This window comes from Diabrotica virgifera, chromosome 9 (assembly GCF_917563875.1).
Source record: "Diabrotica virgifera virgifera chromosome 9, PGI_DIABVI_V3a".
Lineage (NCBI taxonomy): Eukaryota > Metazoa > Arthropoda > Insecta > Coleoptera > Chrysomelidae > Diabrotica > Diabrotica virgifera.
In genome coordinates this window covers 19,377,318-19,401,172 of record NC_065451.1, presented here as the reverse complement: position 1 = coordinate 19,401,172, position 23,855 = coordinate 19,377,318, and the positions used below count along the sequence as shown (strand labels likewise).

The following is a 23,855-nucleotide window of genomic DNA, read 5'->3' as shown; positions in this document are numbered from 1 at the left end:
ACGACTGTATGTTGTATACCGGGCAACTTGAAAAAGACTGTTAAATAACAATGGCTCCTACATCCGGAATATGTAGGATATTGTACCTACATGTTGGCCTTCAAGATATAATCGTGGCTTTGGGATTATAGCAGGGTAGTCTGCTATATCTAGGGTCTAGGGCAGGGGTGGCCAACCTTTTCGGCAGCCGGGCCAAAATTCGGAAACACAATTTCGCACCGGGCCGCACTACTAAATAATCTTATGGAGCTAACTAACGAACAAAAAAAAAACATCATTTTTGAAGATATTTTTAAAAATAAAACAAACTTCTTGGTAAGACAATTTAATGAAAAAATGAAGGCACTAATTTTTTGTTTTATGTATCATTCCGCTAACTGAACAAATTTGTAAATTATTGAGATATCTGACTTTGTTTAGCAGAACTACAGTCGGAAAAATGAAAGAATGCCCATGAACGAACATATAAAACACGCTGTATTTTCCTGTCACCGTGTCACAAAGAAAATTGTCCAGTGCAAGTACATGTAACAATAATTATTACATGTACTTGCGCTGGCCAATTTTTTGTCTTACACGGTGACAGGAAAATACAGCGTGTTTTATATGTTCGTTCATGGGTATTCTTTCATTTTTCCTACTGTACATAAGCTCATCAATCTCGCTGGACTTAAGTCGTTGCTACACGCAGACAGTTTTCTAGATGAACATCGGTAATCCGTGTTCTGATATGGGATTTAATATGCTTCATCTCATCCTACTAAAAAGTTGTTCACACGTGTAAGTGTTTCCAAATAATGAAATCATGAACAGAGCATGTTTGTAAAATGTAGGATATTTCTCCTTGTCAAAATAGTTTTTATAGAATTCTTCCACGCCAACCTGATTAAATTTTTCTTTCAGCTGTGCATCACATTGCATTTCGCAACATTCCATTTGTAAATGTCCCGGTAAGGAATTTATGTCTGTTGAAATCTTGAAATCTGTTTTCGAATTCGATTTTTAAATCAGATATCAAAGATGCATATTTAGTCGCTGTCTCCGATGTAATATCTGGTCGTTCTGAAAGTGTAGTAAAATGAGTGAAGTTTTTAGTTTGGAGCTACTATTCCCAAAGCCCTAGTTTCATTTGAAACGTATAAATAAGATCATACATGCCATTAATAAATTGATCTTTGCCTTGTAGACGAGTATTGAGTTCATTTAAGTGGCTAGTTATATCTACCAGAAATGCAAAATCGGAAACCCACTCGTCGTCTTGAAAGTCTAAAATGCTCTTTGATTTGCTTTCAAAAAATGATTGTATTTCTTGCCTCAAATCAAAAACTCTTCAACATTTTTGCACGGGTCAGCCATCTTACTTCTGCACAAAATATAACATCATCATATTCTGATTCGAAGGACTTGAGAAATTCTTGAAATTGACGGTGATTCAAACCTTGTGACTTAATAAAGTTCACTATTTTGATAGCTACCTTCATCATGAGAGATTTGGCTCACAAATTCTCTTGATGAATAATGCAATGAAAGCATCGACGTATTGCCTACTCTACAGGCCTCGTTTTCAATCCGTTTTACCAAACCTACGTGTGTCCCAACCATTGCTGGAGCACCATCAATTGTTAAAATCGACAAGTTGTTTAGTTGTAATGAAAAGCGATTGAGTGTTGTTTGACCGGCCTCTAATAAATCTCGTGACTTAGTGGTATCCTTAAGTTGAAATAATGCTGTTAGTTCTTCAGTTTTATTAAAATAGGCATCAACACCTCTGATAAAAAATATCACCACTTGTGCGGTATCCGTTATATCGGTGCTTTCATCCAATGCCAGAGAAGAGAATAATATATGAACTCAGATGCGCGATTTTTTAACTTATCTTTGACATGTTTTCCAATATCATCCACACGCCTTGTAATAGTATGACGAGATAGGCTTATTTTTGAGAATTCCGTTTTCTGTTCTGGACATATTTCAGCGACACTGTCCAAACACTCCTTAACAATTTCACCGTCTGAAAATGGGCTTTGATTTTTTTGCTAGGATTGCAGCTACTGCATAACTCTTTATGTATGTTTGGTATTTGTTGAGATTAAACATAAGAGAGGAAATTAAAAATATTTTTGGTAAATATTGTGATCTCAATATCGTAATTATTTTTTTAATCTTAGCTTAAATTGACTTAGTCTTAAAATTGACTTAGCTTCGCGGGCCACAAGCTGACAGTTGACGGGCCGCATGCGGCCCGCGGGCCGCTGGTTGGCCACCCTTGGTCTAGGGTATACAATGAAGGTAACAGGGCCAATACTACGCTTCAACCGACTATTATTACCCCTGGTTTTACCCAAGGTACTCATTTTATTCAGGCTGAGTCGACCTGGGGCCTTTAGACATTTCTAAAAATGTCTAGTTGTTCTTGCCGGCGCTAGGATTTGAACCCCGGCCTACCAGCACTCGAGTCAAGCACACTACCGACTGAGCTACGCCGGCCCTGGCCTTCAAGATGTGGGGCTGAAAACATGGTCTTCAATATGTGGGGTTTACATTTTCCACTACAAATAGGTACCCTTTTTTATTTTAAACAAATAAGAATACACCCGATTCCAAGATTAATGCATTTTTTCTTTAACTTAATTTTCATAAAATTGTTTGTAATCTAGATGTCACCGGATTCCAGCTTTTTTTGATATGAAATGCCCACTTCTTTGTTGTGGCTACACAGTACAACACTGACTATTTTTACTAACTGCTTAAGCCCTTGTTGTGGCTACAATCTTCTCCTTTAGGTACCGTTTCCTCTAAGAAGGTTGGTAATCATCACAGCTATTTTCACTTTTTAGATTGCAGCTCTGAACAAGTTGATGGAACTGCAATTATACCACTTTCTCAGATTGTTGAGTCAGGAGATGTGTGTTCTTCCAATACTTAGTTTTCCCTGCATTATGGTTTGTAGCAACCCATATTTATCCCCTCTCATAACGTGGCCGAGATATTGTAACTTTCTTATCTTAAACGTATTCATGATTTCCTTTTCATTCTTCATCTTGCTGAGGACCTCAACTTTTGTTATTCGGTCTACCCAACAGGTTCACACTGTTTCAATATATGTTTGTAAATCAGTACTTTGTTTGTAAATGGTACTCGGTCATCGAAAATTCGGTGAGTGAAAGGCTGAAAGGGAAGACATACAATAGTGTGGTGAGGTCTGCGTTGGTGTACGACGGTGAAGTGTGGTAAAGAGGATTCAGGAATAGAAGATGGAAGAAGCTGAAATGAAAATATTACTGTGACGAAGAAGAGTAAGGCACAGCGACCACTTAAAGAGAAAAACTAAGAATGAAGAAGAAGTATTGGGCATAAAATAATAAAATATCAAACTAACAGAGCAAGGCAGGTAAAGTATAGTAGTTCAACCTGACGGAAAAAAAGAAGTAGACCAGATAATAGAAGCCCAAGAACCACAATAAGATAAGATGAAATAAAATGTATAAACATTTTTAATTTCTTTGCAACACGAAAATGCAGCAGCTGCATAATACTCTGGTTAAATCGGAGAGTGCAGGAACTCATCAGTAGTCCCATATTCTCTTCTCTCTGATTTCCCCAGGCATCATACTTTGGACCTTTCCGAATTGCAAAGAACGAAATGCCGCGAATGAACTAGAGAAAAACTAGAACGAAAAACAAAATAAGTTATGAATCGAATAAATAAGTTATCAAAGTATGATACCTGGGGAAATCGGAGAGAAGAGGATATGGGACTACTGATGAGGAGGAAAACCTCCGAAACCGGTATAGACTCTTCCTGCACTCTCCGATTTAACCAGAGTATTATGCAGCTGCTGCATTTTCGTGTTGAAAATGTTTATACATTTTAATTCATTTACTCTTTTGTTGAGTACTAAGGAATCTTTCTTGTTGGAACTTTTACCACGCTGAGCAGATGGCTTGTGAATTATTTAAAATTCTCTCATCTTAATTTCCTCGGCATCCTGTATGATATACAATTTTTGAAAATCTCGGGAGGTTGTAACCAAAGAAAGTAAGTATTCCACCTATTGTTAATCTGGTGGTATGGGAACGATATTTGTTGTGGGTCATGACCTTTTGGTTAATTAACTTTGAAAATCGACTACCTTTTTCTCTACTGTCAATGTCACTTCAAACAGTTCCTTACACACTTGTGACACTTTATAGTCAAAGTTGGCCCAAGATGGTTGATTGAGGTTTTGGTAGGGTTTCACCATGTTCCCATAGGCGATATCCTTTAACATCGGCGTTTAGCCTGTTTAATATTATTTTTAAATAATGTAAATTGAATTTTAAATTCAACCATTGTTTGGTTCTGGGGCTATTTAGCAAGTATGCACGTAAGTAATCTAACCACACTTTTTTAGCTTTTAAAAAAAATTTCAACCATCTTTCAATTCTAATAGTGGGATTACTTATTTTATTGTAGATTCACTGATGATGGACCGATAGGTCTGAAAACGTTCTGAATTGGACATATTTTATTCAATCCATTGGGATTTTTTAAGTTTTAATAAATATACCAATTTACATAGAAGTGGTTTTACTTCTTGTTAGAGTTTTTTAACTATATGGTATACAGCCAACCTAGGGAACTTCCCTTTTAGTGGATATTTATTGTCGTTTTCTGTACTACTTCGATTGATAACTTATTTTGTTAAAATGAAATAATTGGACTGAGTTGAAAACGAAGCAAGTAAAGAACAATGACTGATAGAGAAAAAATGCAATATCTCAATGGAATATTAATCAACTAAAAAAAAATTTATTCCTTTTTCAGGTATTCTTTTATTTAATGAACAACATATATGTATACAGTAAAATCAAGGAAAATTCATCAAAAATTGAAGTTTACAAAACTGGATTTGTTCCAACCCTTGTATTCAAACACACCACATTTAGAATTTGCTAATAGGTCAACCGGAAAACAGGGCCCATCTGATGTACACAGGGACATCTGTTCCAAAGGTTAAAGTTGTAATTTATATCTTTATAATTTGCATTCGTCCAGTTGCAAATATTGCGTGAATTGTGTGGGAGGTGCTGATTTACAAACTTGCAGCATGAAACTTGATTTTGTAGAAGAAGGTTTCAATTGTATTGCAATCAGTTATTTCACAACAGTCAGGTTAAGTTCATATTAATATAAGAACCTTTTTTGTTTTGTTTTTTCTGGCTAGTATAAATGAGGTCATGAGAGCCAAAGTGGCCTAACTGATTTTAACATTACTTTGCGTAATCAAAGAAAATGATCAGAAGTTAACAATGTCCGATGATTTTAGTAGTTTTATTTACTATTTTACAATTACTAAACAATGGGCCATTGATAGCTTCTGATCCTTTTCTTTGATTACACACATGAAAAAGGTACGTAATATCAATAAAAATGTTAATTCAGACAACAATCGCAATACTTAAAATTTGTCCAATTCTTGGTTTTATTGGAACAAAAAAGCGATGTCATAAATTCATTATTTTCGTTAGTTGAGCCAATGTATTACGTTTATTGAATGGATGGACATTCATTATGTATACCATAATATCACTTTATTGATATTACGAACTCTGTTCATTGAATCAACGAACACCATTCATTGAAACAAGAACGTCGTTAATTGACCGACGAAGACTATTCGTTTTGTCAATAACAGTGCTATTATTTCTCCTAACGTATTTCGTTTATTTCTACAATTATTTCCGTTTATTCTTACAATTAATTCCGTTCATACCCACAATAAATACGGTTATTCTTACAAGCAATTATAATCATTCTTACAGTCAGTTTCGTTCATTCTTACTATGAACGTATTTTATATTAATAATTACTGAATGCATTAACACAATGTATGATGTATGATATTATGATATTGATTAATAATAATTTTTTAAATCCCCTTTTTTTGTCCTAAAGCTAATGGACTTTACACTGTAAGATTTCTCATAATATGAGAAATCATATTATGATTTCACTAATACAGTGCGCTGGAATAAGTGTTACACTCCCCCCCCCCCCACCCTTATTAACTTATTTATTTTTAGCACATGAGCAAAAGGCTCGGACAGGTCGATTTTTAAAATAATCAAAGTATATTATAACATCAATGTTTCGAACTTTACACGATCCCTCTTCAGGTGACAGGCATAACTTTGATTTTTTTAGATGGGAAAGTACATCATGTGACAGCTCATTTATAAGCGTTTGCAATAGTGATTCCAAAAATGTATAACACTTTTTGAGAGCGCAGGTTCAAAAGTTCGATCGAATTCTTTTTAAACGCATTCATTTTTTTGGAACCCTGAGAAAACTAATAAGTATTTTTAAAAAATTTAAACGCAGAATAAAAGATTACACTACTACCGAAGGCTGAGAGTCCATTAGAATAAACAAAAAGTTTGTTTTGAATGGTATATTTGAAATTAAAAATCATACTAAATTTTCTCTTTTTCGCCCCTGTGACTTATTAAAATAATCATTATAGAAGTTCTCAGGGACTTCAGACCCTCGATAATACTGTAATATTTTATTCTGCGTTTAAATTTTTAAAAATACTAATTAGTTTTCTCAGGATTCGAAAAAAATTTAAAAAGAATTCGACCGAAATTTCACGATAATAGACACACGAAAGCTTCCTTCTACTTCCGACTACACTTGGAAACGAAATGAAATTATTATTCCGCACTTCGGCAGAGGTAACAGCATTGTTTAGCAAAGAATTATTTTTTAAACAATGGTAACACAGAGAAGCTAGGGGTATCACGATAAAGAAAAGCCGTTACATTTCAAATGGTCAAGCAAAACATTTATTGTCTCAACAACTACGTTTATTGTCACCATGGACGCATTGATTGTGGTTATTAAACGCAGAAGTAAATTGATTAATGCATTCGTTGTCACAACAATAAGTTTACATCTATAAAATAATCATATATTACTCTATATTAACAACATTTGTACATTGTTTTAATGAAATCTGTACGTTGTCACCATAAACCAAGGTAATTGTTTATCATCTACGAAATCAAGAAAGTGAGTTGCTGCCAGAATTAACAATATACGAAACTAAATTATTGGCTGAATAAATTGAGTGTTATTGATTAATGTACTCTAGTTATTTTCACAATTATTACTCAATCATTGTGACAATAACCAAACAAATTTGTCAATGTCTAAAAGTTCGTTAAAACAAAAAATTAAATTGTTGTTACAACGAAATACTATTCAATAATCAATGTAAATCAATATTGCGAACTAAATTTTTTTGAGTGTATGTAAAATGTAAAGTACTTAACGTTAAAATCAGTTAGGCCACTCTGACTCTCATGGCCTCAAATGTCTCACTATGAACTCTCTTAGTTTTGGTAATTCCTCATATAAAGCTGTGAATGGTCTAAAAATATGCATTTAATCAAAAAAACTGTAGCTATCGAAATTGTGTCTTTTAGTAACACAAACCAAACTCTTTTTCTATAATATTTTTCTGACCAATACAAACCGAGATACGGCATGTTAAAGGTTAGCTTTTTTCGTCAAATGTTAATTTGAAATATTCAAAGTCAAAAACGGGAAAACTTTGCATTTTTCGAGGAAAACTTATTTTATTTATTTTTTTATTTAGCGTATGGCTTAAGTATATCACATAATATATTTAGATTTATGCATTATACAATGCATCACAAACAGATGTCCAATTTTTTTATATATTCGATTGACCCTTCGGTTGCCATTACAAAGTCTATAGGGTCGCCTGTGTATGCTCTGCGTGGGCAGTCCTGAACAATGTGACTGATCGTCTGTCTTGCAGCGCCGCAGTCACAAGAAGGCGAGGGGAGTTTACCCCATCTGTGGAGGGAGTCGGCGCATCTTCCACAGTTTGTTCGAATTCAATTAAGGGCTGCCCAAATCTTACGGGGACGTTCAAATTCGCCAGGTTTCCCTATGATTTCCGGTAGACTATGGTAATGCGGATCTGTCCTACTTTCCCAATCTTCTCTCCATCGGGTATTTAAGTCAAAGTTGGATTGCTGCAGCGCTTGAGCAGATTGTAGAGGGGGTAACCTGGATCGGAGACGGTTTCCAAGAATATCGGGGATGTCGTTGTGGACTAGAAGCTGGCGACTGTCCATTATTTTGTTATATTCTTTAACCAATGCATGTTCGCGGCGTAGGTTGGGTGGTGCTATATTACTAAGGGTAGGTAGCCACATTGTAGGGGTGGGCTTAATTGTGCCTGTTATCATACGCATAGTACGGTTTAGTTGGGTGTCGACCAGGTGGGTATGCCTGCTATTTAGCCACACTGGAGCACAGTATTCTGCCACCGGATATATCAGGCCAAGAGCAGAGGATCTTAATGTTGATGCTGTGGACCCCCATGTAGTGCCGCAGAGTTTCTGTATTATATTGTTGCGTGTTTTCAATTTTGCTGCTGTTTTCGTCAGGTGTTCTCTGAATGTGAGCGTTCTGTCTAGAGTAACCCCAAGGTATTTCGGGTATTTATTGTGTTTTAACAGCTTGTTATTAAAATACACTCGCAATTCTCTGTTTGCCAACTTGTTGTTTAGATGAAAAGCTGATACTTCAGTTTTTGTAGTACTTGGCTGTAGTCTCCATTTCTTAAGGTATTCGCTGAGGATGGATAAGTCATTCGTGAGAGTGATTTCTGTAGTTTCTAAAGATTGGTGGCTTGTTGCAAGGGTCCAGTCGTCAGCATATCCAAACTTCCGAGATTCGGTTTCAGGCATGTCAGCAATATAGAGGCTGAAAAGTAAAGGGGCAAGGACAGAACCCTGTGGAAGACCATTGTTAAGTTTCATCTGTCTACTCGTCTCCTTTCCCATTATAACCTGGAAGGCTCTGTTGGTCAGCATGTTGTCAATGAGGTTAATTATCTTTCTGCAGGGGATAATGCGGGCCAGTTTATATATTAATCCCTGTCTCCAAACAGTATCATATGCTGCTGTTAGATCTATAAATACTGTTGCTGTCTTTTGTTTCTTTTGAAAACTAGCTTCTATAAAAGTTGTTAATGACAGCACTTGGTCCGTACAGCTTCGATGAGGGCGGAAGCCAGCTTGTTCAATGGGGACATTTTCTAGTATCCTGTGACTAATTCTGTTGAGGAGAAGCTTTTCTAATAGTTTATATACCATGCTGAGTAGAGCTATGGGGCGGTAGTTTTCTGGTTTATCGTTTGATTTGCCCGGTTTCGGAATTGCAATTATCTTTGTTCGCTTAAGTGAGAAAGGAATGTTACCTGACTGAAGTATATCATTAAAGAACATTGCAAGCCACTGTTTCGTGTATACACCACTGTGTATCAAGAACTCTGGATGGATACCATCAAAGCCAGGTGCTTTACCTGATTTCATTTCTTTCAGCGCATGTGTGATTTCAGAAATAAGTATTCTTGCTGAATATTCGGAGTTCGTTCTGTTCATTTGTTTTAATGCCCTTAAGTCTCTTTTTACGTTGGTAGTATGTGTTCGATCTCGTGGAGCTCTGGATAGAGATACTATATGGGGTGTAATGCTAGTTCGCCTTCATGTGGTGCACCCTGGGTAACGCTAAATGAACTAGCAAAAATTTGGCGGCAGACGAACGAAAAACAAAAACAATATCCTGCCAACATCACAGATCACAAACAGAAATCTTATCTATACGTAAACATACGATGGGAACAAATAAAGGTTTTTCTCAGAACCAACTGACTAGAGATCTCGGACCGTGTATCCGAGTCTGTCACCTTAACATCGAGGGCATAAGTCAGGCAAAATGCCAAGTGTTGCAAAAAATCCTACACGATAACGACATTGACCTGGTTGCCATACAAGAGAGGAAAACTTAGATAATCTTTTTTTAAGAATACAATTAGGCCTTTAAAAGAAAAAAAAAACAAAAAGGCATGATCAAAAAAAGGTAGGTACCTGCTTTTTTTATGAAAAAATCAGTGAAAACAACCCCCTAACTACCCTCCTAATTAAAAATTGGTCTTTATCTTTCTGTAATTCCTTTTATATTTGTATTATCAATACACCCAAGAAGTTTGACCCATTTAAAAGGCCTAATTTTAGAAAAATTGGAGTTTAAAGAAAAATTGATTTTTTGTAATTTCGTACTTTTCTTCAAAATATCTCCGAAAATACTAGAGATACGAAAGAAAAAATGATAAATTACCAAATTGTAGCTTTTTTCGTAAATAAAATTTCCTTGTGCATAGATTTTCATTACAGTCAATAGTTAGCGAGATATAGCTGTTTAAAACCTCTATTTAAGAGCAAACATCCCCTTATCGAGCCCTTTAAACCCACCCCAATGAAAACTAAGTGATCGTACGGAATTTAATTTACACAGTCTTATAGCTCTTCCAAAATCTTACAAAATCATTTTTGAAAAAACTTTTTATCGCCAAAAAATAAAGGAGCTATGTTTATAAAACGATCTTTTTTTTCGAAAAATTCGATTAATCCGCCTCTAGAGCATTTCAATGTATACAGAGAGGTCCTAAATTATGGAATAAATTCATTTTCTCTAAAATGGACGACTTTGGAGAAAAATCCTGAAACAGGTCGATTTTTATTTTTAAATTACAATTTTCTGGCATATATTTCATACTAGTGACGTGATCCATCTGAGTGTGATGACGTAATCAATGATTTTTTTAAATAGGAATAGGGGTCGTGTGGCACCTCATTTAAAAGTGTGTTCAATTCTCTATTCAGTAATATAAACGATAATATCATTATGTATACAGGGTGACCAAAAAAATAATTTTTGAATTAAATTATCCAAATATTAATTGATCCAAAAAGAAGAATGTATGTAATTTATTTAACTCAAAATACATTGTACGTACTGCTGTCAGTAAATAGAAAATAATGTTTACTTCAAATAAACATTTCTTTTCGCTTAAATTAAATCACAAACAGCCTCCCACCTACCTCTTGGCAGTTTGAACATTTAATTTAAGAGAAAAGCAATGTTTATTTGCCAAATAAACATTTTTTTCTATTTTATGACAGCGACAGAATGTATTTTGAGTTAAATAAATTGCATACATTCTTCTTTTTTCGTCAATTAATTTAATTCAAAAATTATTATTTTGGCCACCCTGTATAAATAATGATATTATTGTTTATATTACTGTATAGAGAATTAAACGCCCTTTCAAATGAGGTGCCACACTACCCCTATTCCCATTTAAAAAAACCATCGATTATGTTATCACTCTCAGATGGATGAGGTCACTAGTATGAAATATATGCCAAAAAATTGTAATTTATAAATAAAAATCGATCTGTTTCGGAATTTTTCTCTAACGTCGTCCATTTTAGAGAAAATGAATTCGTATACTGGAAGATGACTAAAAAACTATTTGTATTTGTATTTGTACATATTTGTAAATTCGTATTTTTGTGTAAATAAAGGTTTTTGTAATTCTTTAATTCTACTTTTTTCTCTATATAGACCTATTAAATTATCTACTTATAAAAATTGAAATGTTATTAAGGGTGGTTTTTAAGGGTTGAAATATGATATTATATCCTTTAGCATAAAACAATCATTATTTAACCAATCAAAACCAAATTTTACCCGTATTAAAATTTACAATGTTTGTATATAATTTTTGACAATAAGGGGTAGTTTACACCCCTAAAAATAATCAACGCCCTTGAGCATGATATAGAATATGAAGTACAGGGTGAGATGATCCTAATCTTAAATTTTTATGTAAATCGATGCAAGCCGAAATTATTCTTTTAGGATAAGTCAATTTTTTATATATAGCTCCAACAAGGGTGGTTTTAAGGGTTGAAATATTATGATATTATATCTTAAAGCATAAAACCGTTATTATGTAACTAATAAGAACCAAATGTTGACAATATTAAAGTTCAAAATGTTATTTCTATAATTTTTTACAATTAGGGGTAGTTTTCACCCTTAAAAAACCAAAAGCGTACAACGGCTCAATATAGAAAATGAACTAGAGGGTGAAATGAGCCTAATCCCAAATTTTTGTACAAATCGAGTCTGGACGAAACAAGAATGTGTGTGTACTTTGTACGCACGTAAGAAGTTATACTTCTACTACATATTATGTGATTTTTAAGACAATACCAAAAATTTAAAAAAATAAAAGAATAAAACGCACACAAACACATTGAAAAATGCCACAAAGAAAAAATGATTTCTGAACGATAATAATTGTTGGCAAAAATTTTAAATACGCATTTTCTGAAAAAAAAATTATATAACAAATATACTTACAATCATAACATGCATAAAAAAATAAAAAAATAAAACTTGCATCGGGAATTGAACCCTTGAATTTCGTGCCGCTTTGACTCGTAACCGAAGCGTAGACTCACTCGTCAAATCCCACATTATTTATCATGTGGAAAAATACGGTAACTGAACGTTTTACTGTTTGACAGTTGTTTTGAAAATTAAATTATGTAGTTTTTTGTGGAAGAAAATATAAAAATATAACAAAACAGTAAGAAAACAATATATTAGATGAAGATTGGTAGAACTTTTGTTGGTAATCAAATTAAGTATGTAAATCAAAGCATTACATACCTACTAGATAAATAAATCTACGCCAAAAAATCATAATTTAAAAATAAAAATCGAACCTAATTTGGGATTTCTCTCTAAAATCCGCATTCTTGAGAAAATAAATGTATGTATTTCAACCTAATCCAAATGTATAATTACAATATGATTATAATAAAAACTACTTACCAAATTAGAATGAGTTTTTCTTGTCCAAAATAGTCCAAAAGTCCAAAAATATAGGTATATGAAAACTATTTAAAAAGACAGTATAACTATTAACTAACTTTTGTTTGTTGTTTCTTTTCACACAAATTTTAAAACGCAACAACCATAAATAATCTAACTACAGCTGTGCCACAGCCGCCATATTGAATAATTTTTGACATGTCATTTGAACATCCAATCAGAACAAAGTTATAATGCGCATGCGCCCGGTCGCTAGGTTTTCCCATATAAAAATTTATCCTCTATCGCCGGTAAAGAAGTATAACTTCAAAAATTGCGAGGTTTTGCCATTTTTTCAGTTTCATTTCCTCGACTATTCCCATTTCGTAATATTTTACTTGATTATTCTAAGTTTACGGTCATGTTTAATAATAATAGTAATATGTGTTGTTGTTACAGGGTTGGAACGAATCGCTGAAGAGTTGATGGGTCGAAGGAAATGGGAACTATATCAAGAATCCATGTCGAGAAGTTATCTGCAACCATTAAACAACAATATAAAAAGAACAAATCCACAAGTCGATATCGACGACGAGTATTATCAGAAAGAACTAGCCAAGTCCATCCGTCTACAAGTCCAAGCCACCGCCGAACTAGATTTGGACAAGGGCGACACGAAAACGGGACACGTGGGCAAACAGGAACAAGTCAACGGGATAGACAAACTAAGGGAGAAGGAGGGGGAAGTGAAAAAAGAAAAGGAAGAATATCAGAAGGAAAACGAAAACGATATAGACAGATTAAAAGACTGGACGCCGCAAACCAAGTGTCATTTTTGTGTGGACGGCAAGCTGGATAGTGAACATAGCACGCACGGGGTTTTGGTAAGTTTACTTTATTTGATTTTTTTATAATATTATTTTTCTTTTCTGCACATACAATGACCTCTTTATAAGAGGCCATCAGAAGAGAAGTGTGATGTACGTTCAATCAACTGTATTAAGCTCCATTAAAACAAGTAAAATAAAACAGATAATAGCATATGTACATTTAATATTTTAAATCATTAATCTCTACAAATTTTAATATAACTTCCATAAAATGCATCCAAAATTTCATAAACATGTCAAAATAAGTGTATTAAGGGCCAGATTTTGTTCCTTGGAGGTTTTGGGGTCGTTGAAGACGAATACGCCATCAGAACGAACCACCGGGGAACTGGGTGCCCAGGTTCACTACTAAAGCACATAATATGAAGTTTCGAAGGTTTTCGGCACTAAATTGAAGCAAACAGATTACTCGGGGGTCGTTGAACAAGAATACGCCATCAGAATCACCCATGCTGCACCTGGTGCCCAAAAACTCTCTAAACTTCAAAAGATAACATGCCTTAGCAGTGAGCTTGGGCACCAGGTGGTCTGGGGTCGTTTCTGATGGCCTATTGATATTCAGCGACCACAAAAACCACGTAGTAAACTATTTGCATGTGTTCAAGGTCGAAAACCTTCGAAACTACAGATGATGTGCCTTAGCAGTGTCCCTGGGCACCAAGTGCTACGGAGGTCAGTCCTGATGGTGTATTCGTGTTCAGTAACCCCAAAAACCCCTCGTGTAATCTGTTTACATCAATTTACCGCCAAAATCACCCGAAACTCCAGAAGATAACGAGACCCTAGACACCAGATGCTTCGGGTGTCGGTTTTGGTGACATATTCGTTTTCAGCAACCCCAAAAACACCTCGAGTAATCTATTTGCATCAATTTAATGCCAAGACCCGCGAAACTCCAGAAGACGACATGCTTTCGCAGTAAAACTGGGCACTAGGTGCTCCAGGAGTCTGTTTTGATGGCGTATTCGTATTCAGCCACTCCAAAAACCTCCAAGTAATCATTTTGCATCAATTTGGTGCCGATAACTCTTAAACCTCTAGATGACGTGTTTTAGCAGTTACCGTGGATACCAGGTATTCCAAAGATCGGTTCTGATGGCGTAGTCATGTTCAACGACCCCAAAAACTTCCCGAGTTACAGAATCTGGCTCTTAATATGCTTATTTTGACATGTATATGCAACTTTGGATGCAACTTTAAAATGCAACTATGCATTTCCACCCACTTTTCTGCAGTATACTTTTTCCTGACACCATCCTGAACACAATGCAAAAAGTTTCTAGGTGCTGTATTTTAAAATCGATTTGATCTGGTGTTTTTAGTGCTAAATGCCCTGTCGTTTCGGTGGCCTCCAGAACGGGTATTCTACAGAAACATGTAGTACGTTACAGTATCTTAGAGTAACCTCTGTGCCGACTTAAAAGATTGATTCTTAAGATAGTTACAGACACAAATTATTATGTGGAAAGGTGTTTGGAGACGACGAAGAGATCAGAGATGAATTGGTGTACTGGCTTAGATGTTTGGCGATGAATTGATGATCTTCCTGCATGGTACTCCATGCAGGAGGCTCTTGTACTGGCAACTTGTTTTGTCTAAGTCAGCTTTTAGATAAAAGAGCAGAAAAAACCTATGATAAGACATCTCTCAGAAAATTGTGGCCGACAATGACGAAGAATAGTGTAAGAAGAAAAGACCAAATATCTCGTTTTTTGGAAAACTATATCGAAATAGTCTAGTGCCACTGTGAAATTAAGAATGTTGCTTAGTACAATAATTGACACTATAGATAGTCTAGGGGACAAATAGAGGTCACCGTGTCCTTTTCAATTCTGATGGACTAGCTCAACGGTTTCTTATAGATTTTTGAATGCTGATTACGAATTTCGAGGGTGTATTTCGATCCGAGTGGTCAAAAAATTGTTATAAACAATATAATTGTTTATAAGGCTCTGGCTCATATACTAAAAGAGAAAAAAAATGTTTCAAATAAAATTTGTTCCTTAATAAAAAACGAAGAAAAGAAACGTTTACTAAACTTAAATCCAACAATTAGAACTCAAGATATTGTAAAATTAGTGCACATTGCAAATTGCAAAATAAGTATTTTTCGAAGCTTTATCGATCGTAACTCAGCTTCTGCGCATGAAAATGAGCCTTAGAAGGTCTCATTTTAAAGATTTATTAATAGGATTACAAACAAAGTTTGTTTAATTTGTTTATCTTCATTTGTTTAAAGTTATATTCGTTTGTATTTATAATTTTCTTAAAATAATTGTACATTAATTTGTTTATAAGGGTTTCAAGCAAATTTGGGCTATAAATATTTATACTTTAATTAACAATAATGATATAAGGACTCAAAAGGAACATTTTGAGCTTACGAAAATGTTCGTTAGTTTATTTTTGTCCAAGATATCGATATTTGGGTTACGAATTTCGTCACTTACTTGACTGTGAGCTGATCTTGCGTCTCATAGCGCGCCATTAAAATGTCGATATCTGTTCTTCTATCATTATTTCTAATTAAAGTATAAATGTTTATAACTCAAATTTGCTTGAAACCCTTATAAACAAAATGTATGTATAATTTTTTTAAGAAAATTATAACTTCAAACGTTTATAACTATAAAACAAATAAAGACAACGTGATTCAATAAACTTTGTTTGGAAGCCTATTAATTAAGCTTTAAAATGAGATCTTTTAGGGCTCATTTGCAGGACCAGATGCCGAGCTACGATCGATAAAGCTTCGAAAAATACTTATTTATTTTGCAATTTTGCATTGTGAACTAATTTTACAATATCTTGAGTTCTAATTGTTGGATTTAAGTTTAGTAAACGTTTTTTCCTTTGTTTTTTATTAGGGTACAAATTTTATTTAAAACATTTTTTTATCTCTTTTAGTATATGAGCCAGAGCCTTATAAACATTTAAATTGTTTATAACAATTTTTTGACCACCCGTATCGAAATCTACACTCGAAATTCGTAATCAGCAGACAAAAATCCATAAGAAACCGTTGAGTTTGTCCATCAGAATTGGAAAGGACACGATGACCCCTATGGCGCCTAGACTATGAAGTCAGAAAGTCAGAAGTTCGAGATGGTGCAGACAAATGAATGGAAGGAGTGGAGACAAGAGCAGAGAAGAAGAAGAGATCGCCCGAGAAAGACGTGACAGGAAGGCATCACATGTCGTTTCTAATATTGATAGGTCAGATTGTCTTGGTAAAAAAATATTACTAGAAGTGTAGCAACTGCGTTTGAATTTGCATATCTTATTGCACTGTATTTCCAAGAACCACTGTCTGTTCATACCGATAGTAAAATCTCTACTTGCATAACATTCAGCTCGATCATTTCTTTTTGGATCTGATCTTTCAAAAAAACACAGTATTATATAAAGTTCAACTAAAGCTTTTAAACATTCTTCTTCTTTTTCTTCTTTCTTCTTGTATGTAGGCTTTAAAGCCTGTTTTTCTTCAATATTAGCTTCCTAAATTGTTTAAATTATCGCACCATTTTTTCTTGGTCTGCCAATACTTCTTCGTCCATTTGGTGACTTATCTCGTGCTATTCGTACCATCCCATCCTTTGCCATTCTACTAATGTGTTAAATCTAATGGTGTCATTAGATTTACCGCACAGACATTAACATTGTTACAGTAGCTAAGTTAATATATTTATGTAATACAGTAATTTAATATTATCTCTATAGAGATGTGTGGCGCTGGTCACAATCTCTCTTCATGTCATTATTTCTCAGATAAAATGTGCCTATTGTTATATGCTATAACAGATTGTATAATAAACATAAAAAAAACTAATGTGTTCGTTCCACTCCTGTTTCCGTTTAGTCACCCATCCATTTATATCTTCTACATTGCACGATCTTCTTATGTATTCGCTTCTCTCCCTATCCAACAGACCTTTCCCTGATATTCGTCAAAGTATTTTCATCTCTGTTGTTTCTAGTAGTCATCTCATTTTAGATTTGTGAGGTCTTTGTGTCTTGTCTTAGGTGTTTGTTCTTCCAGATTGTGTCATTAAGAGATCCCGCCGCTTTACTTGCTTTTAAGCTTTGTTGTCGTAACATCTCTTTAACATCTCCGTAATTAATTGGTTATATCTAAAAAATCCACAAGGAAAAGAAAAGGTTTTCCTGTAGTTGGCTGTATACCATCAATCACAAAATTGGAAAGAAATCCTTTGTAAAAGGTATAAAATTTTTTTATTAAAAATCCCTTAAAAGGGCTACATCACAACAAAACGTTTTCGATTTTTTTAAAAAATCATCATCAGTGTTCGATAAACTGGATGCTAGCTGAGCCACAAAAGAAAAATATCTGGGTAAAAACCCTTTACATATAATATAGATGCCTTAAAAGTGCATACTTCGATAAAAAGGCCTGTGATGGTCACATGGCAAACAGTTTTTTTTTTTTTTTTTTTTTTTTTTTTTCTTTTGTGGCTCAGCATCCAGTTTATCGAACACTGATGATGATTTTTTAAAAAAATCGAAAACGTTTTGTTGTGATGTAGCCCTTTTAAGGGATTTTTAATAAAAAAATTTTATACCTTTTACAAAGGATTTCTTTCCAATTTTGGTTATATCTATTCCCAGATATCTAAAAAATTTCCATCCTGTTTTAATATTTTCCCATCAATTTCGATTTTACATCGTAGTGGGTATTTAGATGCTGTCATACATTTGGTTTTTGCTGCTGATATTATCATATTGTATTTCTTCCTCAAACTTTCGATAGTGGTTTTTGTTTTTAAATTATTCTTCTTTTCTTATGCACAAAAACACTAAGGACACAAAAAGTAACAAAAAATAAATAAAAACAAACAATTGATTTACTCAGCTAAAAACTTATACTGCGAGTCCGAGTATCTATGTCTTTAAGTCATAAGAAGATGTACATTAATAATATTGTAAACGACGCAAAACATAGACTTCTTGTCTACTTAACACTGTTTACCATCGCATAATTATTTACTTGAAATTATTCGCCAATTTACTCTCCTTTGTTTTTACCTTATTGACAGTTTCGTTTGCGCCTTTTTGTCCGCTAACCGCACTGCGTCGTGGTCGTAAATAAAATTAACACCTGGTGGTGGATTTCAAGTTCAACTCTGGCCTGCGGCCGTGTGAAAGCAAATTGCTGTCATGGTAACAAAGCAAAATGATTACGGCATGAATTGCAGCAAAAATAATAGATACGAGGGAGACGGAGTGATTTATACTAGTAGTAGGTTGGTTAATAGACGGATTTGAGCAATTTCGATGTTTAAGCTTGCTTTTGCCAATTACGAATTGTGTTAATTACCTATATTGAAAATAAATATTAACTCACTTTAGGTTTTTGCTGTCCGGAATGACTCAATAACATGAATAAAAAAATGTAACTAATTTCGTGGAAAACACCATAAAAATTACAGGTAAACAGTAGGTACTTTTCTCCTTCTACGTCTGTTCTTAATTTAGATCCATTGTCCCTTCATTCTTTTGAGCACGCTTTCTTAGGATATGATATATCCAGTGGCGGCCGGTCAGGGCCGGCAGTGCCGACCCACGCATTTATAGATATAGATTTTTTAATATTTGTATCTGTGAAGTAAAAAAAAATCTGTCAGATAATACAGACTAAATTTTATTCATGGTTTTTAAAAGGATTTGATTAATCCGAGCGTTAAGTGATCCCTGCGCATAACAGACTTCTCAAAAAATGAATGATCCGAGCCATTCATCTGACTTTTCGGCTAGCCGTACCCAACTCATCCGTAGCTTGACGATTTACACGTCGGTGTTTCATTTGGAATCATCGGCAGAAATCGTCAAAAATAATCACGCCATTTTACGTCGTTTAATTGATATTGTAATTTTTTTTTAGTTGTCAGGAATTATCATTTAGTGGAAATGATGGATCGAAGCATTTGTTAAAAATCAAAGTAATTATAGAGAATTAATAAAATTGTTTTAGAAATATTTACTTTCTGATTCGAAGTGTATTCGTAATACAGAATGAACTAATATACATAATCAAATAGTTACATTTTTAATAACGTTATTGAATCTGAGATTTAGAAAACCATTCGCTTTTCGCTGGAAGTACATGAAACTTCTGATTATCATGTCATTCACAATTATTATCAATTATTGTTGTTCGGTACGCGTTACGTGGTAATATTTATGAGAGGTTTTTAGGTTTTAAAGACGTGAGTAAAAGCAATAAGGCAAAATACATTTTTGGTGTTTTAAAGAACAGATTAAAATTTTTTGATATCAAAAATAAATTGGTAGGGCAAACTGGGGCAATCTTATGACGGCGTTGCTGTGATGTGTGGTGAATTGAATGGTCTCCAGGCCAAAGGTTAAAACTATTGCATCACAAGCTTTATTTACTCACTATTATGCGCATATAATGAATTTAGTTTTGAATGATACCATCGTCTTTTCTTGCCAGTTTAGCTCACCTAAACGGATTACTGCTTTAGAACAAATTTGTTTCGAAAAAAAAAGCGAACAGTTTGTCAGACGCGATGAAATTTTAAATCTCGGTTAGTTTTATCTAAGCAGATTACAGTGGAACCTCGATTATCCGTCAGGGCACCGGACCAAGGGTATGACGGATAATCGAAAAGACGGTTAACAGAACATTAAAAAAAAGTTCATAGTACATATGGCTCTCAAATTGTATTTGTATGTTTTATTTGACAATAAAAGAGGTATTTATGTTAGTACAGTCGAATCAGTTTGATTTAAAATATTCCGAAATCTTTGTTTGTTTTATTGTTACTTCACATTTTGCAACGGCTGAATTGCTTAATCGACGTAAAATCATCAAATCTAATAATTATTGTGCAGTGCGTTTTTATTTTCGGCTTGCGATTCTAAAAATAGAACTCTAAAAGCATGGTATCATTTATCATTACCTATTTAAATTGAAATTTAATCCAGAGCCCTGAATAAGAACAAAACTTATTTACATAAAAAATGCGGTGGTAGCATTACTGCACGTGTACATTTCAACGAATTTCGTTTGGCTTATCGCAATGCTCAAACAAAATGAATTGATGACTAAATTTTTACTTATGTAGTCAATATAACAACTTATGTATGGACCCTGACGGTTAACAGAGGTGACGGTTAATAGAGAGACGGATAATCGAGGTTCCACTGTATCTCATATCTATGGTAGTTTTAGTATCTGTAGCAGATTTTCGTGAACAGCTTTTGGAAATTTTTGATTTTATTATCGAAGGCGACGATTTTGAAAGTGGCGATACCTCGATCCGTGAAGCACTCCTTGAGAACTTTATTAAATAATTACTCTTTTAATATTCTTTTAAATATTTTTAAGACAGAGTTTGCCCAAGATATTCATTGTTGTTCAAAATCAGCCAACTGACATTATTAATACCAAAAATAGAATACAAAAGCTGGTGCAAAATCTCAGAGATTTTCGTAATGATAGTAGTTTCCAATATATACGCAGTGACGTTTTGGATTGATATTTTCGAACCATCCCAAAAAAGACAACGACATGATACATATCTCGAAAAACGAGTAGGTATATCTTGAAATTTTGGATACCTAGGTACTATTATATACAAATAGATACTCGTTTTTCGAATTTTGAAGATTTGCAAATTTTTTACCTCTTTGACGATTCAAAATTTAAAAGTTACCTTCGCCAAAGAATTTCCAAGATATTTATTATTACAAGTTAGGTACTTAATAATTATGCCGATCTAAATATTTTCAGTAAGTGGAATAAGTTACAAAATATGTATGTATAATTCTATGTAGTAAGTACTGCAATTCATTACATCAAACTGTTCATCAATTTTCTTATCACCACTACCACCAATTTCTGCCTCAAATAAACGGGATTTATCTTGTCTCAAAAGAATCAACACGTATTGTCGAAACACCATGAAACAAGAGAGAATGTCAAGTACATCAAATAAAAAAAAACAAAAAACAACAAAATCTCCTATGATTATTTAAGCCTTTTAGTTTGATGGTATATCTATATGAGGAGACAAAAAAACCTTGCCGACCCTGTCTCCAAGGCCACGAGCCGCCACTGATATATCCATTGTCAACAATGATCGACAATTGTAGTATGTTCTTTAAAATTAAGTCATATTTACCTATTTTTATTTTATTATTTCATAATCCATCTTAAACTATTTTTATTTTGTTAATTATGTTATATATTACTATTTCAATTCTTAGACTTAGGTATTATTTCGCCTATTCGGCAACGCTGTAAGCTCTACTCCAAATAGGGGTTGAGATCTCTTTTTAGACGAGTATGTTACCATTCGACCATATGTGATTCAGCAATAAACAAGTGTGAACGTCTACCAATTTCTTTGTTCCACCTATCGAGCCATTATTTACCACTACGATATCTACAATTAAACCAGCGACCTAACAACAATTGAATCAACAATTTATACAGTATGTAATAACATAGCAGAGGAAGAATATAAACAACTACGCAAAGAAGAAAAGAAAACTCACCCAAGAAAAAAGAGAGAATATATGAACAAAGAACTTCAAGAACTGCAAGAACTAAGTAGATCAACAGAGACAAGAAAATTTTATCAGAAACTGAACAAAAGCAGAAAAGACTTCAAACCGAGAACAACGACGTGTAGAGATAAGGAAGGTAATATATTGAGAGAACAGCAAGAGATACTAAGAAGATGGGAAGAACATTTTACGGAAAAGCTTGAAGGAGATGGGAGTGAGACAAACCCTGATATACCATTGAACCAAGCAGACAGCAGAGAAAAGAGTCCACCAACAATAGCCGAGATTAGAACAGCAGTAGACAAATTAAAGAACAATAAATCACCGGGATCGGATCAAGTAGCATCGGAATTACTGAAGGAAGGAGGAGAAGTACTACAGAAAACAATACATGAGTTGATAACAAATACATGGTCAAATAAACAGCTACCAGCGGAGTGGAATAGCGGTATTATTGTATCATTACATAAAAAAAGAAATCAGTTAGAATGTCTACCGTGAAATCACGCTGCTGAATTCAGCATACAAAATAATGTCCAACGTCATTTATGAAAGACTTAGACCACACGCTGAAAAAATAGTTGGCAAATACCAAAGTGGCTTCTGTAGACAGAAGTCAACAATAGACCAGATATTTGTTCTGCGACAGATCCTCGAAAAAACAAGTGAACATAACATCGACACACATCATCTCTTCATAGACTTCGAAAGCGCATATGACAATATAAACCGAGAATTCTTAATAAAAGCAATGAAAGAATTTAATATACCAACACAACTAATAGAACTGATAAAAAAATCTCTAAAAGTAGAAAGTAAAATCCGGATACAAAACGAACTAACGGAAACAATAGATGTGAAAAGGGGACTACGCCAGGGAGACGCTCTATCATGTATCTTGTTCAACATCGTACTCGAGAAAATAATGAGGGACACAACAGTCAATGCTCGAGGAACAATCATTAATAAAAGCGTGCAAATACTAGCATCTGCAGATGATGTTGACATAATCGCAAGATCAAGAAGAGAAATGACAGAGGCATTCAATCAAATAGAACGAGCTGCACAAAATAGTGGCCTTAAAATCAACCAGAACAAAACAAAATATATGCAGGTAAGTAAAAACGCCGAAATAAGGCAGCCACAAAATATAACAATAGGAGAATACAACATTGAGAGGGTAAAAAACTTTACATACTTGGGATCCCTAGTCACGTCTGATAATAACGTAGCGGAGGAAGTGAAGAGGCGAATATTTATTGCCAATATTCGCAAAGTTACCATGGCTTAATTCGGCAACTAAGATCAGATAACGTCGCAAGAAAAACAAAATGCCAAATATACAAAACCTTCCCCAAAAAGAACAAGAGGAAGACCGAAACTGAGATATTTGGAACAAATAGAAAATGCTATAATAACCTTAAAAATAAAAAACTGGAGAAAAAAGCACGAAACAGATCAGAATGGAAAAAAATCCTGAAACAGGCCAAGACCCAGAAAGGGTTGTCGAGCCAGTGATGATGATGATGAACAACATAACTACTAACAGAAAGTTGGGCGCCAGTATGTATCAATAAATTTCCAATTAACATTGGAGCCAATTGTTTCGGCTTCGAATAGCTCTAGTTTTCTCAAGTGTAGGTACATCTTAAGTGCAAAAG

General features: G+C 34.2%; 1 protein-coding gene across 1 annotated transcript in view; it reads left to right on the top strand.

The window, feature by feature from the left end:
* The window catches only part of LOC114331414 (mushroom body large-type Kenyon cell-specific protein 1), a 511,943-nt gene that overhangs the window by 349,521 nt on the left and 138,567 nt on the right, over window positions 1–23,855 (top strand). Inside the window, exon 2 of the mRNA XM_050660952.1 lies at window positions 13,211–13,635. Coding sequence (XP_050516909.1) covers window positions 13,211–13,635 — 425 coding nt within the window. The remainder of the gene's footprint in view (window positions 1–13,210; window positions 13,636–23,855) is intronic.